At 42.2% G+C, this 17981-nt stretch overlaps 2 protein-coding genes across 7 annotated transcripts in view; one reads left to right on the forward strand and one right to left on the reverse strand.

Moving 5' to 3' along the window:
* Nucleotides 1-17981, forward strand: part of FYCO1 (FYVE and coiled-coil domain autophagy adaptor 1) — a 54409-nt gene that overhangs the window by 29461 nt on the left and 6967 nt on the right. For all 6 annotated transcript variants that reach the window (XM_086742830.1, XM_086742832.1, XM_086742829.1 and 3 more), the window contains one exon: nucleotides 17053-17148. In XM_086742830.1, the coding sequence (XP_086598956.1) occupies nucleotides 17053-17148 (96 nt within the window). The remainder of the gene's footprint in view (nucleotides 1-17052; nucleotides 17149-17981) is intronic.
* CXCR6 (C-X-C motif chemokine receptor 6) lies at nucleotides 4215-5233 on the reverse strand. The gene is given in 3 exon segments (XM_086742934.1): nucleotides 4215-4582; nucleotides 4584-4957; nucleotides 4960-5233. Coding segments are annotated over 3 exon segments (990 nt in total). The 3' UTR covers nucleotides 4215-4240.

Here is a 17981-nt window from a genome sequence, read left to right on the forward strand (position 1 = left end):
ACACAGAATAATAGAATAGTTTGGGTTGGAAGGGACCTTTTAAAGGTCACCTAGTGCAACACGCCTGGAGGAGCCAGGACATCTCCAACCAGATCAGGTTGCTCAGAGCCCCGTCCAACCTGGCCTTGAATGTTTCCGGGGATGGGGCATCTACCACCTCTCTAGGCAACCTCTTCCAGTGTTTCACTGCCCTCATTGTAAAAAGTTTCTTCCTTATATCTAGTCTAAATCTACCTCCTTCTATTTCACAGTGCTCTTGGAAGTTAGTATTGCCTTTGTTTTGCAAAAGGACAATTTGCAGTGGGGGATTTTTGTTTAGTTGGTTGGTTTTCATAAGAAAAAGAAGTGTAATGTATTACTACTCTAAATTCATGCTGTCTGCAGAGGGAATGTCACAAGTGAGTTAGCTCTGGAGAATACAACCAGGAGAAAAGAAATAAGTGTGCGTCACCATTTTTCTCAGTTGGGATTGGGCTACATTCCTCTTGTCCCACAAAGTATTCACACTGGAAGGAATGATTGCTACTAATGCTGGAATAAGATTCTTGAAGGGCACCCATGCAGCATCCTGCTTGCACCATGTAAGCTTTTATAGGCTGTCTCTTTCTCCTTATTTACAGCTTATAGGCAGGAAAGGCAGGAAATAGTGTTTTATCCTCTGTTGCTCTTGGTTTATTAGTGTTATGAGCCAGGAGGAGAGACCTACTATTGTTATACCTGGAGCTTGAGACATACTTTGCAGAGAATACAGACCACACCTGCCCTTCCGCATGACATTTAAAATGTTTGAAAGGTGTCACCAGCCTGAACATTGGAAGGGAATGCAGAACAACCTTCTTGCGCTGTGGATTACTTGAGCATCTCGTGTTGATTTTGTGGTTTTGTGTTATGGGAGAGATGCAGAAGCTAATAAGTGAGTCAGAGGATGGTATGACACTTGTGGTACGTGTTGGAGAAAAAAAAGCAGAGCACAGTGTTGATTATGACAGTACAGAAGTTTTCTCACTTGTTTCTGTGGTGGGGAGTATTTGTGTACCCAAAACCTGAGCTTATCACATAAGCAGATAATGCAGCGTCCTGTCTTTGACAGCGGCACATAGCAGATGTACTGATAATTTCCCAGTGTGTCTTTTCCCACCTTCCAAGTTCAGGGATTTTCTGAGCTACTGGTTTCACTGCAGCAGATTTTTTGGCCGTGCTGGACTGGCAGACCACCTTGTCTTCATATAGACCTTTGATCTTTTCTTTTTTTTTTAAAGTGTCCAGCTAAATGTGGCCTGTTTTCTATGTAGAGACTTCAGATAGTCTTGAAGTATAAATAATCCACTCGCATTCCAATAATGTTCTCTTTGTATGAAATTGAATATATGGGGTGGAATTTGCTTTGATATTGTGCCTGAGGAAGACACAAAGGATCCAAGATTGTGCTTGCTTGATGCGTGTCTGAGAAATGCGTACAAATAAGTAGGTTTTCAGGCCAGACACCTTTATTTGGATTCTGGGGAAAATAGTCCAAGCTGTTCATTTTTTGCCAGAGATTTGAACTAGTTGGTGCAGCTCTAAAAGGGAGGGAGACAAGCAGCCAAGAAAGAGAAGAGAAGGGAGTCTGGATGGTCCAAAGAGAGAGATCTGTGATAGACATGCTCTGTTGACATAGTTTCTTACAACCTTATTCTGGCTGAGTGTCTGGTTGAGACTTTCACACTGACCTTACCTTATTCTGTGTGTGAGTCCCTGCTGGACTGGAAATGCGAGTTGGTCCTCAAAGCAGTAAAGTATGTTAATAGATGTTTTAATTTCTATTTGTCCCCTTTTGTTGTCTACTGTACTGTTACTCTGTTTTTCACCTGTTCTCTTCACTTAACCATGCCCCTGTAGTTCTTTCCTTGAAGTGACATGAAATTATTACAACGGCATTACTTCTTAACAGCCAATTTTGAGAGATTGGCTTTATCAGTACAGGTCAGTTGAGAACTCATCTTAGTCATGAGCTGCACACGTGTTTGGCAAGGTAGGATAGATGCTGTAACAGCATAACTGGCTGATCTTGAAGCAGTTCTTTCCTAAAGGTTAGGATTAAGCAGCAATTGTTTCATGCTTTCAGGTCTGTTGTGTGAGTTTGGAGCACCTGATTGAAATCTAAGTGTGAGAAGCGAAGTTATGCGATTGCGGTACATCCTGCTGCTTCAAGGCTCATGTGTTCTCCTTTGAAGTATTATATTTTTAAACCCTTTTATTTATAAAGCATTCACATTTGCAGATTGTTTTCTAAAACAAGGGTCATGATACTGCATAGCATGGGGTCAAAGTCCCCAGGGTAAACCAGTGCACTGTGTTTCCATTTTAACTTACTGTAGAAATTACATGGTTGCAATAAAAGTTGCAGAAGCAGAATCAAGATCATAGATGGCAGAAGTATAAAAAAAAAAAACCCAACCAATTTTTTTTTTTTTTTTTTTTTTTATAAATTGCTACTGCTCTGGTACAGAAACAAAGAGTTTATTCACACCTTGGTACTGCTTTTGGTAGAAAGGACACCTCAACCTGTCTGCACTGTGGTTGCTTTGGTTTGGATTCTTTTTTTCTTAATGACTCATACCACTCTTTCCTGACCTAATTACAGCTCACATGGCCGGGCAAGGTGCCAGCGTAGCCAAAAGAGGGAACTGCGTGTGGTCTGAAGCATTCGCTGCCCTGTGCAGAACCAGCTGGGCAGAGGGGTTGGGAACAGGAGCACCTCTCGCTACCCTCTGCTGGCAAAACCTACCTTGCAGCTGTGTGTTGTATAGCAGCTTTACTTGCTACATAGACATGAAAGCACAGCATGTTCCTTCCTAGTTTTGTTTTTAAGGATACTGTGCCATTTCGCTATGGGAGAAACGAGAGGCTGTGTAGTAAGGAAAGGATTCTCTAAGCAGCTGCTTTCTAAGGGGAAAAAGGTGACATGGCCACAATGGTGCCAATAAGGGTCAGGTACCACTGAGCTGCAGTGATCTGGTAGGAAGGACTGAGTGTTAATGGGGAGAAAAGGAACATCCAGAGTGAGCATGGTTATTGCAAGAATGGTTTGAAACACATTGAAACTGGTATTTCAAAGCTGTGATGCAAAAGACTTTCAGAAAGCCTTTGGGCTGGACTGAACCCTGCCTTCATCATAGGCAGCCCACAGCTGCATAAAGCCCTCCCTGTGCTCCTCTGCAACATCCCTTCTTTCTTTTCCCTGTTTCAGTCTCCACCCCTGTTCTGCTACTCTCTGCAAGAGCTTTTCATGCTTTCTGCCCTAGTCTTCACTGCCCCCTGCACACCTTGTTGCCTCCCACTGGGACGTGGAAAGGAGGGACTGCAGGAACAAGGAAGGAGAACAACCAAGGAATCCACAGTTTCCTGGCAAGGGAACCAGAGTGCCAAGGGGATGCCAGGAAAAACAGGCTGGAAAGATGTCGTGGTGCAAAGAATGTGTGGGAATCAGAGTGTGAGAGTTTGCATCTAAGGAAACACTGCTCAGTGTTAGAGCCCAGGTGCAGTATGATACCCCTCATGTGGGCAAAGGGTCTAGTCATCTGACAGGAAGAGCTCTGTTATCAGAAGTAAGATACAAAGATGTATATGAGAGATTCAGACCTTGAACCTCATGTTAGATGGAAGGCAGATGGAAATGCTGCTTTATTACTAAAAATTTAGAAGAATGCTAAAGGAGTGTGCATAGAGACCTTCTCCCAAAAGGAAAAATATGAAAAACCCACAAAAAAACTTAACCACGCATGAAACCCAACATGAAGATTGAAGTGTGTAGGTTTTTAATCCAGGAATTCCAGCTAAATGAATGAGCTGAACTAAAATCAGTAATATCTTTTGAAACAAAACTCTTAAATGCTTTTGTTAACAAACTTCTTTCATGGAAAACCAGCAGTCCAGAGATTTGGTGAATGTCTCCAGTCCCTCTGGAGTCATGAAGTCCATGTTAGCTTTAAATCATGAAGAAGAGTTTTATCTCATTGTTTCCCAGCTTTGTCTTAGGATCAGCTCTGAGCAGGAAAAGCAGGAAACGCTGAAGTATCATGGTTAAGACAGGCTGGCCTAAAGAAGATCACAATGTGATCTTAGTGGGATTGTATTTCTTTCATGCAGGCTACCTATCTCAGTATTTACCAAAAAAAATTAAAAAACAGGCTGTGTGAGGCCCCCCCTCACTAAACAAAACCACGACACTGTGAATAGTTGCTAGATTTTCTAGGCTGTTTTATAGTGGGTACATGCTTGTTGCATTTGCATTATTTGAGGCAGTGAAAGTTTTAGAGCCTTCTTCTTCAGTGGTTTGCCACTGTTTAGCTGTAACTTGGCATTTGATGCACCTTGAGTTTTTAATAATTTTCTGTATGTTCCTCTTGAATTTCACACCCACAAAGAAATACAGAACAGGGTTAAGACAGCCATGGAAATAAGCCAGAGCTTCTGTTACAATGATTGCATATTCAAAGCGGCTGTTCAAGATAAAGCTCCAGTCTATGATCTTTACCAGTCTCAAGAAAGTATAAGGTGATTGAGTAAGAATAAATACGGCAACTACAGAAAATATTTTTTTTTAGGGGTTTGTTCTTTTGAAAACTCCTGGTGTGCAGTAAGGTTCTAATAATTAGTGAGTAGCAGATGATCATGGCTAGCATGGGAATAAAATAGCCAAGGGTCAATTGGATTGCTTCAAGAATCAGTTCTGTGCGATAGTTTGGGTATTCTTCGTGACACACTGTCTTATCAATAGTAAACACGTGACTAAAAATAAACTGTGGTGCGGCAAATGCTAGTGAGATCACCCAGATCAAGACACAAATTAATTTGCCCCATGTCATTCGTTTGGTTTGACACATATGTGCTTTGGTGGCAAAAGTAATAGCAATAAGCCGATCAAAGGTGATAGACGTTAGCGTTAACATTGAAGTGTACAAGTTTAGAGTGTAAAGCCCCGTATAATACGACACGCCACAATGCCAGAAGTCCACTCCTGAGCAGCAGAATATGCCCAGAATGGCAGCGTCCAAACGAAGACCCAGTCGGCTATAGCCAAGTTCAGCAAAAATATATCTGTCAACATCTTCAGTTTCTCATAGAAAACTAGTATGACAAAGACCAGTGCATTTCCTGCTAGCCCAAGGATGAAAACAACCGAATACATACAGGGCAGGAAGACTCTTATAAATGTGTGAAAATTCTCACTTCCATTGTCGTTGGGTGTCATAGTTCAGCCCTGATCAGGACCAGACTACACAGTCTGTCTCTCGCTCCCCCCACCCTCCGAGAGAATAGGAGGAGATGATATAAGAAAAAACAGCTCAAGGTTTGAGATAAGGACGGGGAGAAATCCTTAAAGTTACCGTCACGGGCAAAACAGACTCGACTTGGGGAAAACTATTCATTTATTTCTAAAATTAGCAGGAGAATGAGACAGGGAACAAGATAACCTCCCCCCACCCCTCCCTCTTCCCGGGCTTAACATTATCTCTACTACCTTCCCCTCCCGAGCGGCACGGGAGGGGGAAAGGGAATGGGGGTCGCGGTCAGTTCATCACACGTTGTTTTACACCGCTGTATCATCGTCAGGGGAAGAACTCCTCGCATTCCTCCTCTGCTCCAGCGTGGGGTCCCTCCCACGGGCCACAGTCCTTCGTGAAACTGCTCCGGCGTGGGTCATCTCTTCCACGGGTGCAGTCCCTCTAGAACAGCTGTCCCAGTGGGCCCTCCACAGGCCACAGCCTCCTTCAGGCCTCCACCTGCTCTGGCGTGGGGTCCTCCACGGGCTGCAGGTGGATCTCTGCCCCTCCGTGGACCTCCATGGGCTGCAGGGGGACAACCTGCTCCACCATGGTCTTCACCACGAGTTGCAGAGGAATCTTGGCCAGGAGCCATATTACTCCTCCCCCTCCTTCTGAACTGACCTTGGCGTCTGCAGCCGTTCCTCACAACAGGCTGGCAGACGTCTCTCAGAATCCTTTTTACATCTTATTCACTTCTCATCTCCTCTCCACTTCTTGCAGCCAGGCCGGGCCGAGTTGGGCCCAGTCGGCTGCCCAGCGGGAGGCCAGAGGGTGAGGCCTGCAAGGCCCATGAGGCTCGCGCCTCCCCCTCTCTGCCCCCCGCTCAGCTGCTTCACATCTTCTCCTCCTCTTTTTCCTGTTTTCCCCTACTTAAATACGTTATCGCAGAGGCGTTATCACGGGACATTCTGCTACCAATTGGCTCGGCCTTGGCCAGCAGCGGGTCCGCCCTAGGCCCGGCTGAGTCCACTGAACAAAGGGGAGCAACTTCTAGCAGTTTCCTACAGAAGCTACCACCTTAGGCCCCCCCTCACTAACAAAACCAGAACATTGGGATTGATGATGGAGAAGTTATTATAAAAGTCAGCAGCATGTATAGTTGCCATGTTGTCTTCTTTTTAAAGACAGCCTGTAAAGAGACACATTGAGATTTTTTTACTCAGCATATAATTAAATCCTAATGCATCTAGGAGACAAACAAAATCCTAAGTGCTAGCAGATAAGAGTTGTAGTAAAGCATCCATGACAGGCAAAAGCAAATGTATTTATTTACTGAAGAGAATTGTCTCAACAGTCAAGACCCAAACACAACAGCTGGTGGATTTAAACACATCATCTGTTACCAGATTTATACTGACAGGGACTCAGAAGCATAAACAAGACAATTACAAAGAGGCTTCTGAAAACAGAATATGGATTAAGCTTTCAAATACATCAGTGGTTTAGTGTTTGGATCAAGGGTTTCTGGGGAAACCCATGAGAGAAACAGAATTCATTGTGCTAAATTCATCCTTTATGCTCAGGTTGCAGACTTTAAGTATCAGAGTCATTAGGCTTGGGTTGGACCTGTCTCAAAAAGTAGAGTTTGAGTCTTAGTGAGCAAACACTTTAGAGCTTGCGGTTCAGTTTGACGTCAGCTCATTGTTCAGATGTTAGTCACATCATCAGATGGCGGCACTTCTTCCTTTCCCCTTCTCAAGTGACTTACTGGAAACATGGAAGGATTTCATTAATGTCTCTTCCTCATTTGCTTTTCATTAATCTGTTTCAAACATTTGTATTACTGGCAGAGAGAGGAGTGACCATTTCTCTGTCAACCTCCCTCCATCACACCCCCTCTCGAGAGCTGATGCAGTGTCAGCTCTCCAGGGCAAGGGTCTGTTTTCTGTCAGGACTGTCGCCGGCACATAAGAGTAACAGCCATAACAGTAACACCCAGTTTTCGAAGCTGTTTACCATCTAAATGAAATATTTTGTGAGACAGGTTAATGAGATTTTCGAAGATTTAGCCTAAAGTTAAATGACCTCTCTCTTGAGCTACAAAGAACATGTTTCTGTGAGACTAATCCTACAAGATATTACTCAGCATAAGATTAACCGATTTCATCTCTGAATCATTTAGCTTGGCTGAAAGGCCTCGCCTGTGTGAGTTATGACATACACCAGGTTGAACGTTACCCGAAAATGTAGTTTCCAAGGGGCCAAGAAGCAGAGCCACTGCAGTCTGTTAGCCACCAGAGTACTACAAAACTGCGTGCCTGTGTGAAAAGTTACTGGCCCTTTATAAAAGAGTTTACTTTTCAGTTCAGATGGAGGCGAAGCACAGGATGAAGATAACCAGCAAAAGTAAGTTAAGCTCAACAACACCAAGGCAAAGTATACTGAAACAAATGGAAGCGCTGTGTTTTATTTTACATACTCTTTGCAACAACTGCCGACTGATGTTTCTTGCCTCTTTCTTGTAAAAGAAAGGTGTTTTGTTCTAAGCTGAAACAAAGTAATTACCAGGTACTCAGTTACAGAGTTTGACAATGTAACATTACATTAGTAGCCCTACTGAAATAGTACTGTTCTTTCTGCTGTCCAAGCTTACTGGAAATTAGCCTTTAGGAGAGTCTTATTGACTCTTTTAAAAGAAGAATTTTTAGTACTCGCTTTTAATCCATAATTTTTTCTTGCCATAATAAGATACAGCATTCACTGGACAGACCAAAATGTTTAAAATTTTAACTAGCTTTATTTCTTATTACATTAATGTTCTTCACAGGAATTTTCAAATTCAGGCAGTAATACCCTAATTTGGTTTTGATGAAAGCAGATTGGAGTTTTACTATGAATTTCATGTGGAAGCCAGGCTAGGATAATTGTTGAACTCCAGCTGTGAAGAATTTTCTTATATACAAGTAGCAGGCACTGGCTTCTGGTATTCTTGTCTCCCTTACACACTGACATGAGCAAATTTGCATATCAATAGAGAACAGAATGCTGCAGAAGAGATCTTTCTAAGTTAAAAACGTTTTTTAGCATGTCATACGCTTTACATTTCTCAGTTAGCTGGGCTCCTAAACTCTGAATTTATGGATCATGTTTTAGGAAAGAGACGAGGTAACTGACACCAAACAGATAGCAAAGATTAATGGGAGTCCTTGAAGGTGACCTTTCAACTGATGCTCTAGAGATTTACTTTCATTTTACATTCTTGTGATGTTAAAGGCCTTAAGTTTTCTTTTTTTTCTTTCTTTCTCCTGCCTGAATATAGTCATTTAAGTTCCTTCTTGGTTTGACAGCAGAAGAAATGAAGAAATGAGTTTTAAATGCCTGACTAATTACCAACTCCTCTGCACAAAAAAAAAAAAAAAAAAGAAAAGAAAAAAGAAAAAAGTCATACATGCATAAAAATAGGTTACCTTTGCAGAACTGTACACTGATTTTTGAGGAAAAGTCAGATGTGGAAATTTCTAGCCCAAGTCTCTTTTTTTTTTCTTCTTATGCTGGAGAGCAATAAGGAGCTGAGAGAGAACTGCTAAAGCTGAAAACTTTTTGATCTCAATTGTTGTGTTCCACACAAGCTGAAGTTACAGCTCAGAGTTGTTTGAGAAGGCTTTCTCAAAGGCTGATCCTGTATTATAAGGCTGAACAGTTTCTGGATCAGCTGACCACCTCTGCCAAATATTTTCAATCTTTGCTACTGAAAATGTGCTGCAAGTGTGTATAACTTGGTATAGAAGTTAAAAACATAGGCAGAGATCCTTATCTTCTGTACACCAGCCTCTCCTGTCCACTAAAATACAGACCACTAAGCTTTTTCCTTTTTTTTTTTTTCCTCCCTGGTAAATTTTAAGAGAAAGAAGGTCCAGCAGTTTCCTTTAAAAAGGTTTTAATTTATTCATGTGCATTGTTCTTATGTTACCTGATATTTTCCTAGCCAGAAGCTCTTAAAGTATCCTACTTGTTACTCAGACATCTAAGTTAGTATCCATGTTGTATATTGTCTCAAACTTGAAAGTTGTTACACCTTGTCAGACTGTTCATGGAGTTATTCCAGCTTTCCTCAAAGGAAAGAACAGTAGTAATATTTCCACCTCAAGTGAGATCATGAGAAAACATTTTGTTAGGGAGAGAGGGATGAGGAAAAAGATTCCCTGATCAGGAGAACAACGAGCAGGATGAGTTTATTTGCAGGGACGTGTTGGTACATTTTGTATGGACTGAGTCTAGGTTGTAAAAAGATTTAGAAGTTTAACAGAAGCTTAGATTGGATGGGAACAACATCACAGTAGCTGAAAAGAGCCATGCAGTATCCAGTGTGTTAATACGGGATTTGCTTTGAGGTCTGGTTCTGTTACAATTAGCTCTCAAATTAATGAAATGGAAATGCAAGCAAGTAATGGAGAGTTAGAACATGCTATTGTGGTTTGCCTCAGCATAGATAGGTAGTTCTCCTCCTGTCACCAGAAGCAGGCTGCTTATTTCCACCGCTCTGGGAACTGGGTATCCCAGGAGCTGGTAGTCTCAATGTTACAGGGTTTTTCTCACGTTTCGTCACCATAGTCTAATTTCTGTTGTACTCATCAGCTATCCTGCTTTAGTAGCTGCACCTGAAAAGCAGAGTGTAAAGGTGGTGATATGGATCTTGCCAGTTATTCATTCCTGTTGTCTCAGGGTTCCAAATGGAAAATCCGATATAGAGCAATCTTTTTAAAATAAATCTAAATTAAAAGTAATTTTGGCATGTAATAATAAACAGCATAATTTGCCATCAGAATAAATACAGACTATAAACAGAAAAATGGTAAATAATGCTCATTAATGTCATATGATGTGCCTTGCTTAGAAATAAACCAACTTCCTTACAAAAGGGTTTTGAGATTGTATTCAGGAAAGGTGAAATTATCTCATAGATATATACTTCTTGGAGGAGATGAGAGGTTTTCAAGCACATACCAGTTGGAAAAACAGATTCTGGAGCATAAATGGAAAGGAGATAATTATATAATTATATACCCTCTGAGTTCCGGATATATATATATATTTAAAAAAAATATATTTCTAAAGGCCTTTTTCAAAAACTAGCAAGTGTAAACCAAAGAGCTACTACAATAACAAGGCAAAATCATTGTCTTCAATAGTCTGAATAAAAAACCACCCATTCTCTTAAATTTTGCATAGCAGGATGGAGGACATCTATGATACTAACAAAATCTTTCAAGTTTGAATATTTCTAAATGTTAAAGCTTTTTCTGTTTGTTTTTTTAAACTGTCTATCTATTTACCTGAAGTCAAGAAAATACTCACTTACTAGACGATATCACATCTTGGGGAAACGCAGTCATCTTATCTTTCAAAGGCAATGTGAAAGCAGCAGTTGGCTTTATTTATCAGTGCTGAATCCTGTGCTGCTGCCTCACAGCTTTCGTAGTTGTTGACCAAAGCAACATCATGTGAAGTTACCCCATTTGTTTTGATTCTTGAGTGGTACTACAACAGATATGATAGTAGGAACAAGCTATGCGCTCAATATCCAGTTCAAATTCAATTACATGTGGCCATTCATCTGAAATGTCCAGAATCAAATTGATTTTTCGAAAATTATTTGCAGAATTAAAACTTAATCTGTATTTACTGCTTAACTTTTTTAACCACTCATGTATATTCTGTGACAATACTGAATTTTCCAATTTCTTCTAGTTTTTCTATTTGTTTCCTGGGCAAAAATATTCTAGTGACAATTTTCTTTCAGATTTTTTGCCCATCTGAGATGAGCCAGGGGTGGCTAGAAAGACACTGTGTTGATGACCATCCCCAAGTGCATTTTTTACCTTTAAGGCAATCTCAGCCCTAGTTAAAGTTAGTGCATGTGCTAAATTTTCTTTCAAAGTCCATGGAAGAAGCTGGGAAGGCCTCCATACATTTACAAGGGAGCCAAAGGGGCCTACCCTATGCAGCAGTGATTGTTTTCACTTGCAGCAAAGGCAAGGGTGGGAATTGACTTATGGCCTATGGATACAAGATCTGGGAGAGAAATAGTTGAGGGGAGGCTCTTGAGAGGGTGCAGGGAGATGCCTGCGCGACGCTGCTCGATGAAGTGATACTCTGCTGTTGCTTGTTCCTACTGTAATTAGGGACATCTTCGGTGCACTCCATGTAACTAAACTACATGCTTGGCCATCATCGCAACTCAGCATGAGCTGCAGCTTACATTTGACCTTTCCTGTGGTTTCCTAGACACCGGCACGCAGTGTATATAATATTTCAGGTGGTTTCCTAGATGTGTTTCCTGGCTGTGTTTGTCAGCTGTGCTCACTTCCCTAGTCAGCCTCACTGCTCTTGATAGCCTTTGGAGACTCATCTTCAGGAGCGGTGGTTAGTATAGAAAAATAGTATTTTTACTCATGGACAGATTCTGCAAGAGAGGGAGGCAGTATTCAGAGAACCTAGCCCATGCAGTTAGATCTTTGCAGCATCCTGTGGTACAGTCGCTAGAGTGCTTCTGGGACTCTGTTGTGTAGAGCCATACACTTGTATCTCTGCATACTTGAATTTGGTACCTGCAAATGTGTATTAAAAAAAAAACAAACCACCAACTTTAACTACTTGCAAAAGAAATGCAGGGCCTTGTAATGCTCTCTAAGATGTAGTTCTCACTTGTGCTTCATTGGCTGTGGTAGCAGTTCCTGTATCTCTGAGAAACAAACCTGCAGCAAGGTCCTAAATATTCACAAGCTGTTCCTGTAAAACAAGGGAGCAGTAGGTTGCAACAGCCACCTGCTTTTAGCAGTTATTTTCAGATACAGAATAATTATGAGGATGATAAAGCAGTGGCTAAGCTATGTGGTAGCATATACACCCTAATCCAGTGTGAATGTCTGCCTTGAGAGAAGATAAAATTCCCATTGTGTTGCAGAGGGCCAGCAATGGGCTTTTTCTGCCAATGAGGCCCATTTAAATTCCTTAAAACCAGAAAGTGTTTGGAGTTGCTTTTGAAATGTCTTAATCCTGAGTTTATGGAGAGCTCATCTGAGCTACTTTGCCAGCCTAGTTCACAGCGACCTCATTACAACTGCTGCTTCCTCAATCACCAGAGATGCTCCTTTCTCAGATCGTGTGGGCAGGGATTGCCTTCACATGGAGACCAGTACCCTCCTGACATCCATTTGCACTTATCCATACACAAGGAACACTGGGACCACTTCTGTGTAACTTCTAATAAACTCTTTAAGAAGACTGCAGTATCAGCAGTATTCAACCCTTTATCATGCAGTTGGGGTCATGTTTCCTCTTTTGTTTCATAAGTTGTGTTTCCATAAAATATTTTTTGATGGCCTGCTCGAAGGAGCCCTCCCTCTCTGGTGTAGGAATGGTGAGGGCTGCTGCTGCTGTGTGTGTCTGTATGCATGTAGCTCTGTAAGACTGGATGGCCTTCCTCAGTTTGCCTGCAAGAGACCCGCTATGGCACGAGTGAATGATCACTGTAAGCTAGGGTAAAAATTGAGGGGGGCTGTGTGAGTTTGTTTCAAGAAGAGGGCTGAGAGACTAGAGTAACAACTCTTGGATGAGTCAGTCTGATGAATGTTTAATTGTATTGTTATGAAACTCCCTATGTGCAGAAAACGCACCCACTGCAGGGAACCTGCGGGCTCTGGGATGGAGCAGCCTCTGCAGAGGTGCAGGCTGGACAGTGAGGGCTGGGCAGCAGCTCTGCTGGAAGGGTCTGGGGCTCCTGGTGGGTAGTGGCGTAAACCGAAGCCAGAAACTGCCTCTGCTATACCTCTCCTATAATTCTGCCTCAGTTTCCCTGTAATAGCCTCTAAAGAACTGTGCAAGGAGAAAATTCAAAGGTATCTGAGAAAAAAACAGCTCGGTTTTGGGAGCAGATACCTCACAACTGAAAAAAGCTAGGGTTGCCCGTCAAGCTGGCTGTAACCTTGGTGACCTACAGACCGTACAGTATTTAGGATCTTCAGGGCAGCAGCTTGCCAGTATTTTTAGTGTTGATTCTGATAGTCACCTGCTGCCTCCTGCTGGGAAGGGGACTTGAAAGCACTCTGGTAATCCCAAATTGCTTATTTTGAAACCTATCACGTGGACCTCTTCTAAATGCAGCATTTGACTAATGACTGAAAGCTGTCTTCATCTCAAAGCTTTTGCCAAACCTCTTCCAGATCACAACACTAAAAAAATCTCAGAAGATTTTGCATGTTGCCCCTCAGAGTGCAGAAGTATCCCTTTGCCGTGATTGTTTCTCTAGCTTACTTTCTCTGTGCACCAGTTGCCTCTGGTCTTACAGAGTGTAACCAATTTTAAGGCAGGGCAGTCCTTTTGGGTTTTGTTGTGGTTTTTTTCCATACAGGATGTAGCATAGTTAAATCATACTCTTTTTTTTTTTTGAGAAATGGCTGTGATTTCCTATGTACCAATATGTGGGTCACCCACAGCACACAGTGGTGGATCTTCATGTCCTTTTTTTTTTCTTTATCAACTGAATGTGTGATGCTTTCCCATCTCAACATATGTCAGGGTTTGCCCATGACCCTTCCATCCCCTTCCCACCCATACACACTTCTTCATGCAAGGTACTGTCTTGCACCCTGTTAAAAACTCAGTGAGCTCTGTATCCCCCATGCGCCATCCGAAGTCATGCCTCTCTTCTTGCCCATGCCAAGGGCTGTCTGTGCATCCTTTCTTCTGATCCTTCACCGTGCTCTTTCTTTTTTTCTTTCTCTTTGTTGGGCTGGAGAGGAAGGCTGATAACTAAGTTAAGGTGTCTGAGATGGGTCTGACCTGCTAGGTAACAGCAGGCCCAGGTAATCATTGATGCACTTCAGCATAACACCTTCGATTGTTTCTTGGCATTAGAGACATTTGCAGAGGTGCTTGCTGGGCTAAGCAGCTGTTAGGGGCTCTGTGCAGCCTCCACTCTCCATTTCAGGTTTCTGGCTGTCGCACATTTTGGTACAGTTCTGGCCCTGGATGACTGAAGTTCTCTCCAAAAGTCATTGCACTGCTGACAGGCAGATGGCTTATGGGATTTCACTGCTCAGCCACATGAAGCCGACACCTCAGACACGTAGCTACAGCTGGCAGAGCTCAGATGTTTGTGAAAATAGAAAACTGTTGATGGCAGAGTTGAACCAGCTTTCTTCAGGTTTTAATTCTGAAAGGGACTTCTTATTTCTAACTCCCAAAGACATTCATTATGTTGGTCACCGTATTTTTAGTATTATTTGTAAGAAATGCTTTCCATATATAAGAGCGGGCACACTGGACCAGACCATCCATCTGAGGGACAGTGACCTACAGCAGAAGCCTGAAGAAGAGTATAAGTACAGGAGAAGCACGAAGTAATACTTCTTCAAAATGCTCCACTAGCCTCTGATGATCTGTGTCTCAAGGATTTGCTGAACCAGAGCAGTTCTCTTCTTGCTTTAGTGTCTTTTCCATGCTTCAGTTCTTCCTGCTTTTCAGCCCCGCTTCATTTCACCTTTAAAAGAAAAAGAAGAGAAACAGTCTGGATTTTAATAGGTACACCAGGTAGTGCATATTCATAAGCTGGGGACCTGGCAAGCTGCAGGACCATCCTTAATGCTGTGTAAAAGTGTGTAAAGGTCATCAAGACTAAATTCTGTCAGAGGGACAAGAGCTCCAGTTAAATCGCGAGACTGTGTTTCTTCTATTTCTACATAGGCTATCAGACCTCGCTTTAGAGCGTTGGACTCAATGGGAAGGACGATTTGCTTTGTGACTGTAATGCACTTGAGTTTTAAGAGATGAAGCAGGACACTTAGCCTATAGCGAGTAGGTGCAGTAAATTTATGGGTTAGAGCAGCCAGGTGGCAAACTAACCACCTAACCATGTGCTAGGTTGCAGCAGTAGGAATAAGGAATATCACATGTTAGAGGAGAACATGGAAAATGTATTGGTCCTGGGATGTAATATACATTTCAAGGTCTCAAAAGAAAGGAACTCTAATGGCATTGCATAATAAATCATGGAGTTTGACACTTCTGGGAAGCCTGTGGTCCTGCAGTTCTCTTGGTCTTTATGAATTCAAGGCTGTGAAATTAAAGTTTTGTACCTATCGTGGTGGGAAGGAAGAGTTCTGTGGATCACAGCCAGAAGACTGTTTTTGTTCCCACTGTGCAAGCAAAGAACATTTATAGGTTTACAAGCTATAGTTTCGTTTTCTACATTTTTTTTTCAGAATCAGCTTTCTTACCTAGTTGTTTAAAGATAGTTAACAATGAAATTGTTTGTATCACTTGCTAAGTATTAACCTTATATTAACCTGTAGTAGTATGTCATTCCTACATTTCAGTCAGCAGGTAGTTTTTGGTTATAGGTCAGGTTTTGGCACTTAGTCACAGGTTTGAGTCTTCCCAGCAGGTCACAGCTGTCTCCTTAAGGTATTACCAGTAGTGGTATGACTCTGAAGAAGTCAAAAGTTACCCCAGAGCCTACAGGAATAAGAGAACATTAATTCCGCAGATAACAGTGCCTTATAAGTTCAGGAAATGTGTAGACAGTGGGAGCAGTTTAGTTTGCAACCATAACAGTAAATTATTTCTGTTTCCAACCAGTATATTCAGGTGCTGCTAATGACCAGCTGAAGGTTCTGTTACCTGGAGATGTTTTCTCCTGCTCTTCTACTCAGCAGTGCTGCTTGTAGAGCATGGTCCCATAGGAGTTAAAAGAAAATGGTAAACTATGTGCTGTTTTTGAGAACTGGTCTACAGAAGGTGTGGCAATATGCACTTGCTACATGATTACACTTGGTGGTTCAGAAGCGCATATCAGTGATATTACATTTTGTTAGATTCCACTGGGTTTTGGAAGGAACCAACCAGTCAGTTCCCTGTATGTAAGAATTCTTGGCATTTTTCTGGGAATGACAGCCTAATTGGCTCATTAATCAACCTGCTGGAATGTAGAGAAGCAAAGTAAATATCAGTTAGAGAAGCTCTAATTTATGTGGAAACTATCAGCATTTGTTTACTGACTCTCAAATTCATTCTTCTCTCTATGTCCCAGCCCTGTAATTCATAGCTGGTGCTACTCCAGCATTCCCCCAGAGCATGCACCCTTTTTGAGGTAAGGAGCGGGTGGCAGGTTCTTCCATCTACTTCCTCTGCTCTCCTGGACACGTCATGTTGTGGAGGAGGCATCCTGCTTTGTCATCCTGTAACAGCTTGTTTGGTGTATTTGTGTTTGAATCATCCAGTGTTTCTTGTATGAAAAGAAGATATGCGGTAGTGATTCTACAGTGATAAAATATGTTTTGTGTACCATTGTCAGAGTAAGGAACTGGATAATATGCTTGTAAAACACCTCACAGATTAAAGCCAGGGCAAATGTCATGTCCCTGTGCGAGCTTTGTTTAACGGGCAAGTCCAGACTGTCTTGTGTCTGCCCTCCATCAAGATTTCCACCTGCCAGAGAAATCTGGCAGTGTCTCAATAGGGAATTTATCTTAAGACTGTTGAAGAGATGTTCTGGATGTATGTATTCCTCTTAGCTCATGAAACCAGGACAGGAACAGTTTTACATTTGTGCACAGTGGTTAGCAGAATGGGGCTGCAGTTTTGCCCAGACAATTCTGTCACTAGAATGTGCAAAATACAAAATCTAGAATTTGGCAACATTACTATGAAAATGTTTCTGGTTTAAGAAGGCATCAGCATGCAGATGGTATTTGACCATATGCTACTCAGAGAATCATGGCTTTCCTTTTTTTCCTTGTCCTAGAAACAGCACATGTAATTCTTCAGCCCTTGATGAATCGGAAGAGTGGCAAGTTGCTCAAGACGCTGAGATATGCTTGTTGAAGTCAGGAGAAATCATGTAAGCATTACTACCAGGCTGAAAGGGTAAAGGCTGAGCTCAGATGCCAGCTGTGTGAGTGCAAGTTTTGTAGACTCCTGGAAGAGCTGACTGCTTGTGTGCCACAGTGGAATTTGGTCTGAGGAAGAGGAGGTACTATAACTCAACTACGCAGAGCAGCAGCAATGAGCCAGGTCCTCTCTCTTTAGTCCTGCAAGACTTTAGTATAAGTGGGGAATAAGAAGGAAAGACTTGGGTCCACATCATATCAGAAAACCTTCCTTCCTGGAGTTATTGCAGGAGGTGCTGTGAATAGGAAAGGGGCTTAGAGAGAAGGCTGTGTAATTTTAGTAGTCTCTGGAAGAAACGGCAAAGGAAAGTCAGGGAGTCCTGTGCTAGTCAGACCTTTGTCACAGGGAGGGGATTAATGGCCTTTTGGAGTATGTATCTATTATTTATTGTTGGCCTCGCAGGAACTGTCTTGCCTTCTCTGGTTGATACATGCCATAGCATAAAATGTTCAGCTGAGCCTCTTCTCAGCCTCGGTGAACTGTGTGCACACAATTCTCTGCATGTATCCTGTGCTGAAATGAATAGTTACGTGCATGTCACTGGCACAGCCAAGAAGGGAATCTAACATATGAAAATGTCTGTGACTTGGAGAAATTCCCCTTTGCTCACTCTCCCCTTAAGCCTAGCTTTGAAATTCTGGCTTAGTTATGGGGAAGGTTTTAAACTTTTGACTGCAGGGAGATAAATTAGTCCATGTCTCAACCTTATTGCTGCTGTTCAGAGAACCAGGTAAATTAAGCAGTAAGTAAAGTCATAGCTGGGCTGTAGGGCAAAACCAAGAG

This window comes from Chlamydotis macqueenii, chromosome 2, assembly GCF_036417535.1.
Source record: "Chlamydotis macqueenii isolate bChlMac1 chromosome 2, bChlMac1.mat, whole genome shotgun sequence".
NCBI lineage: Eukaryota > Metazoa > Chordata > Aves > Otidiformes > Otididae > Chlamydotis > Chlamydotis macqueenii.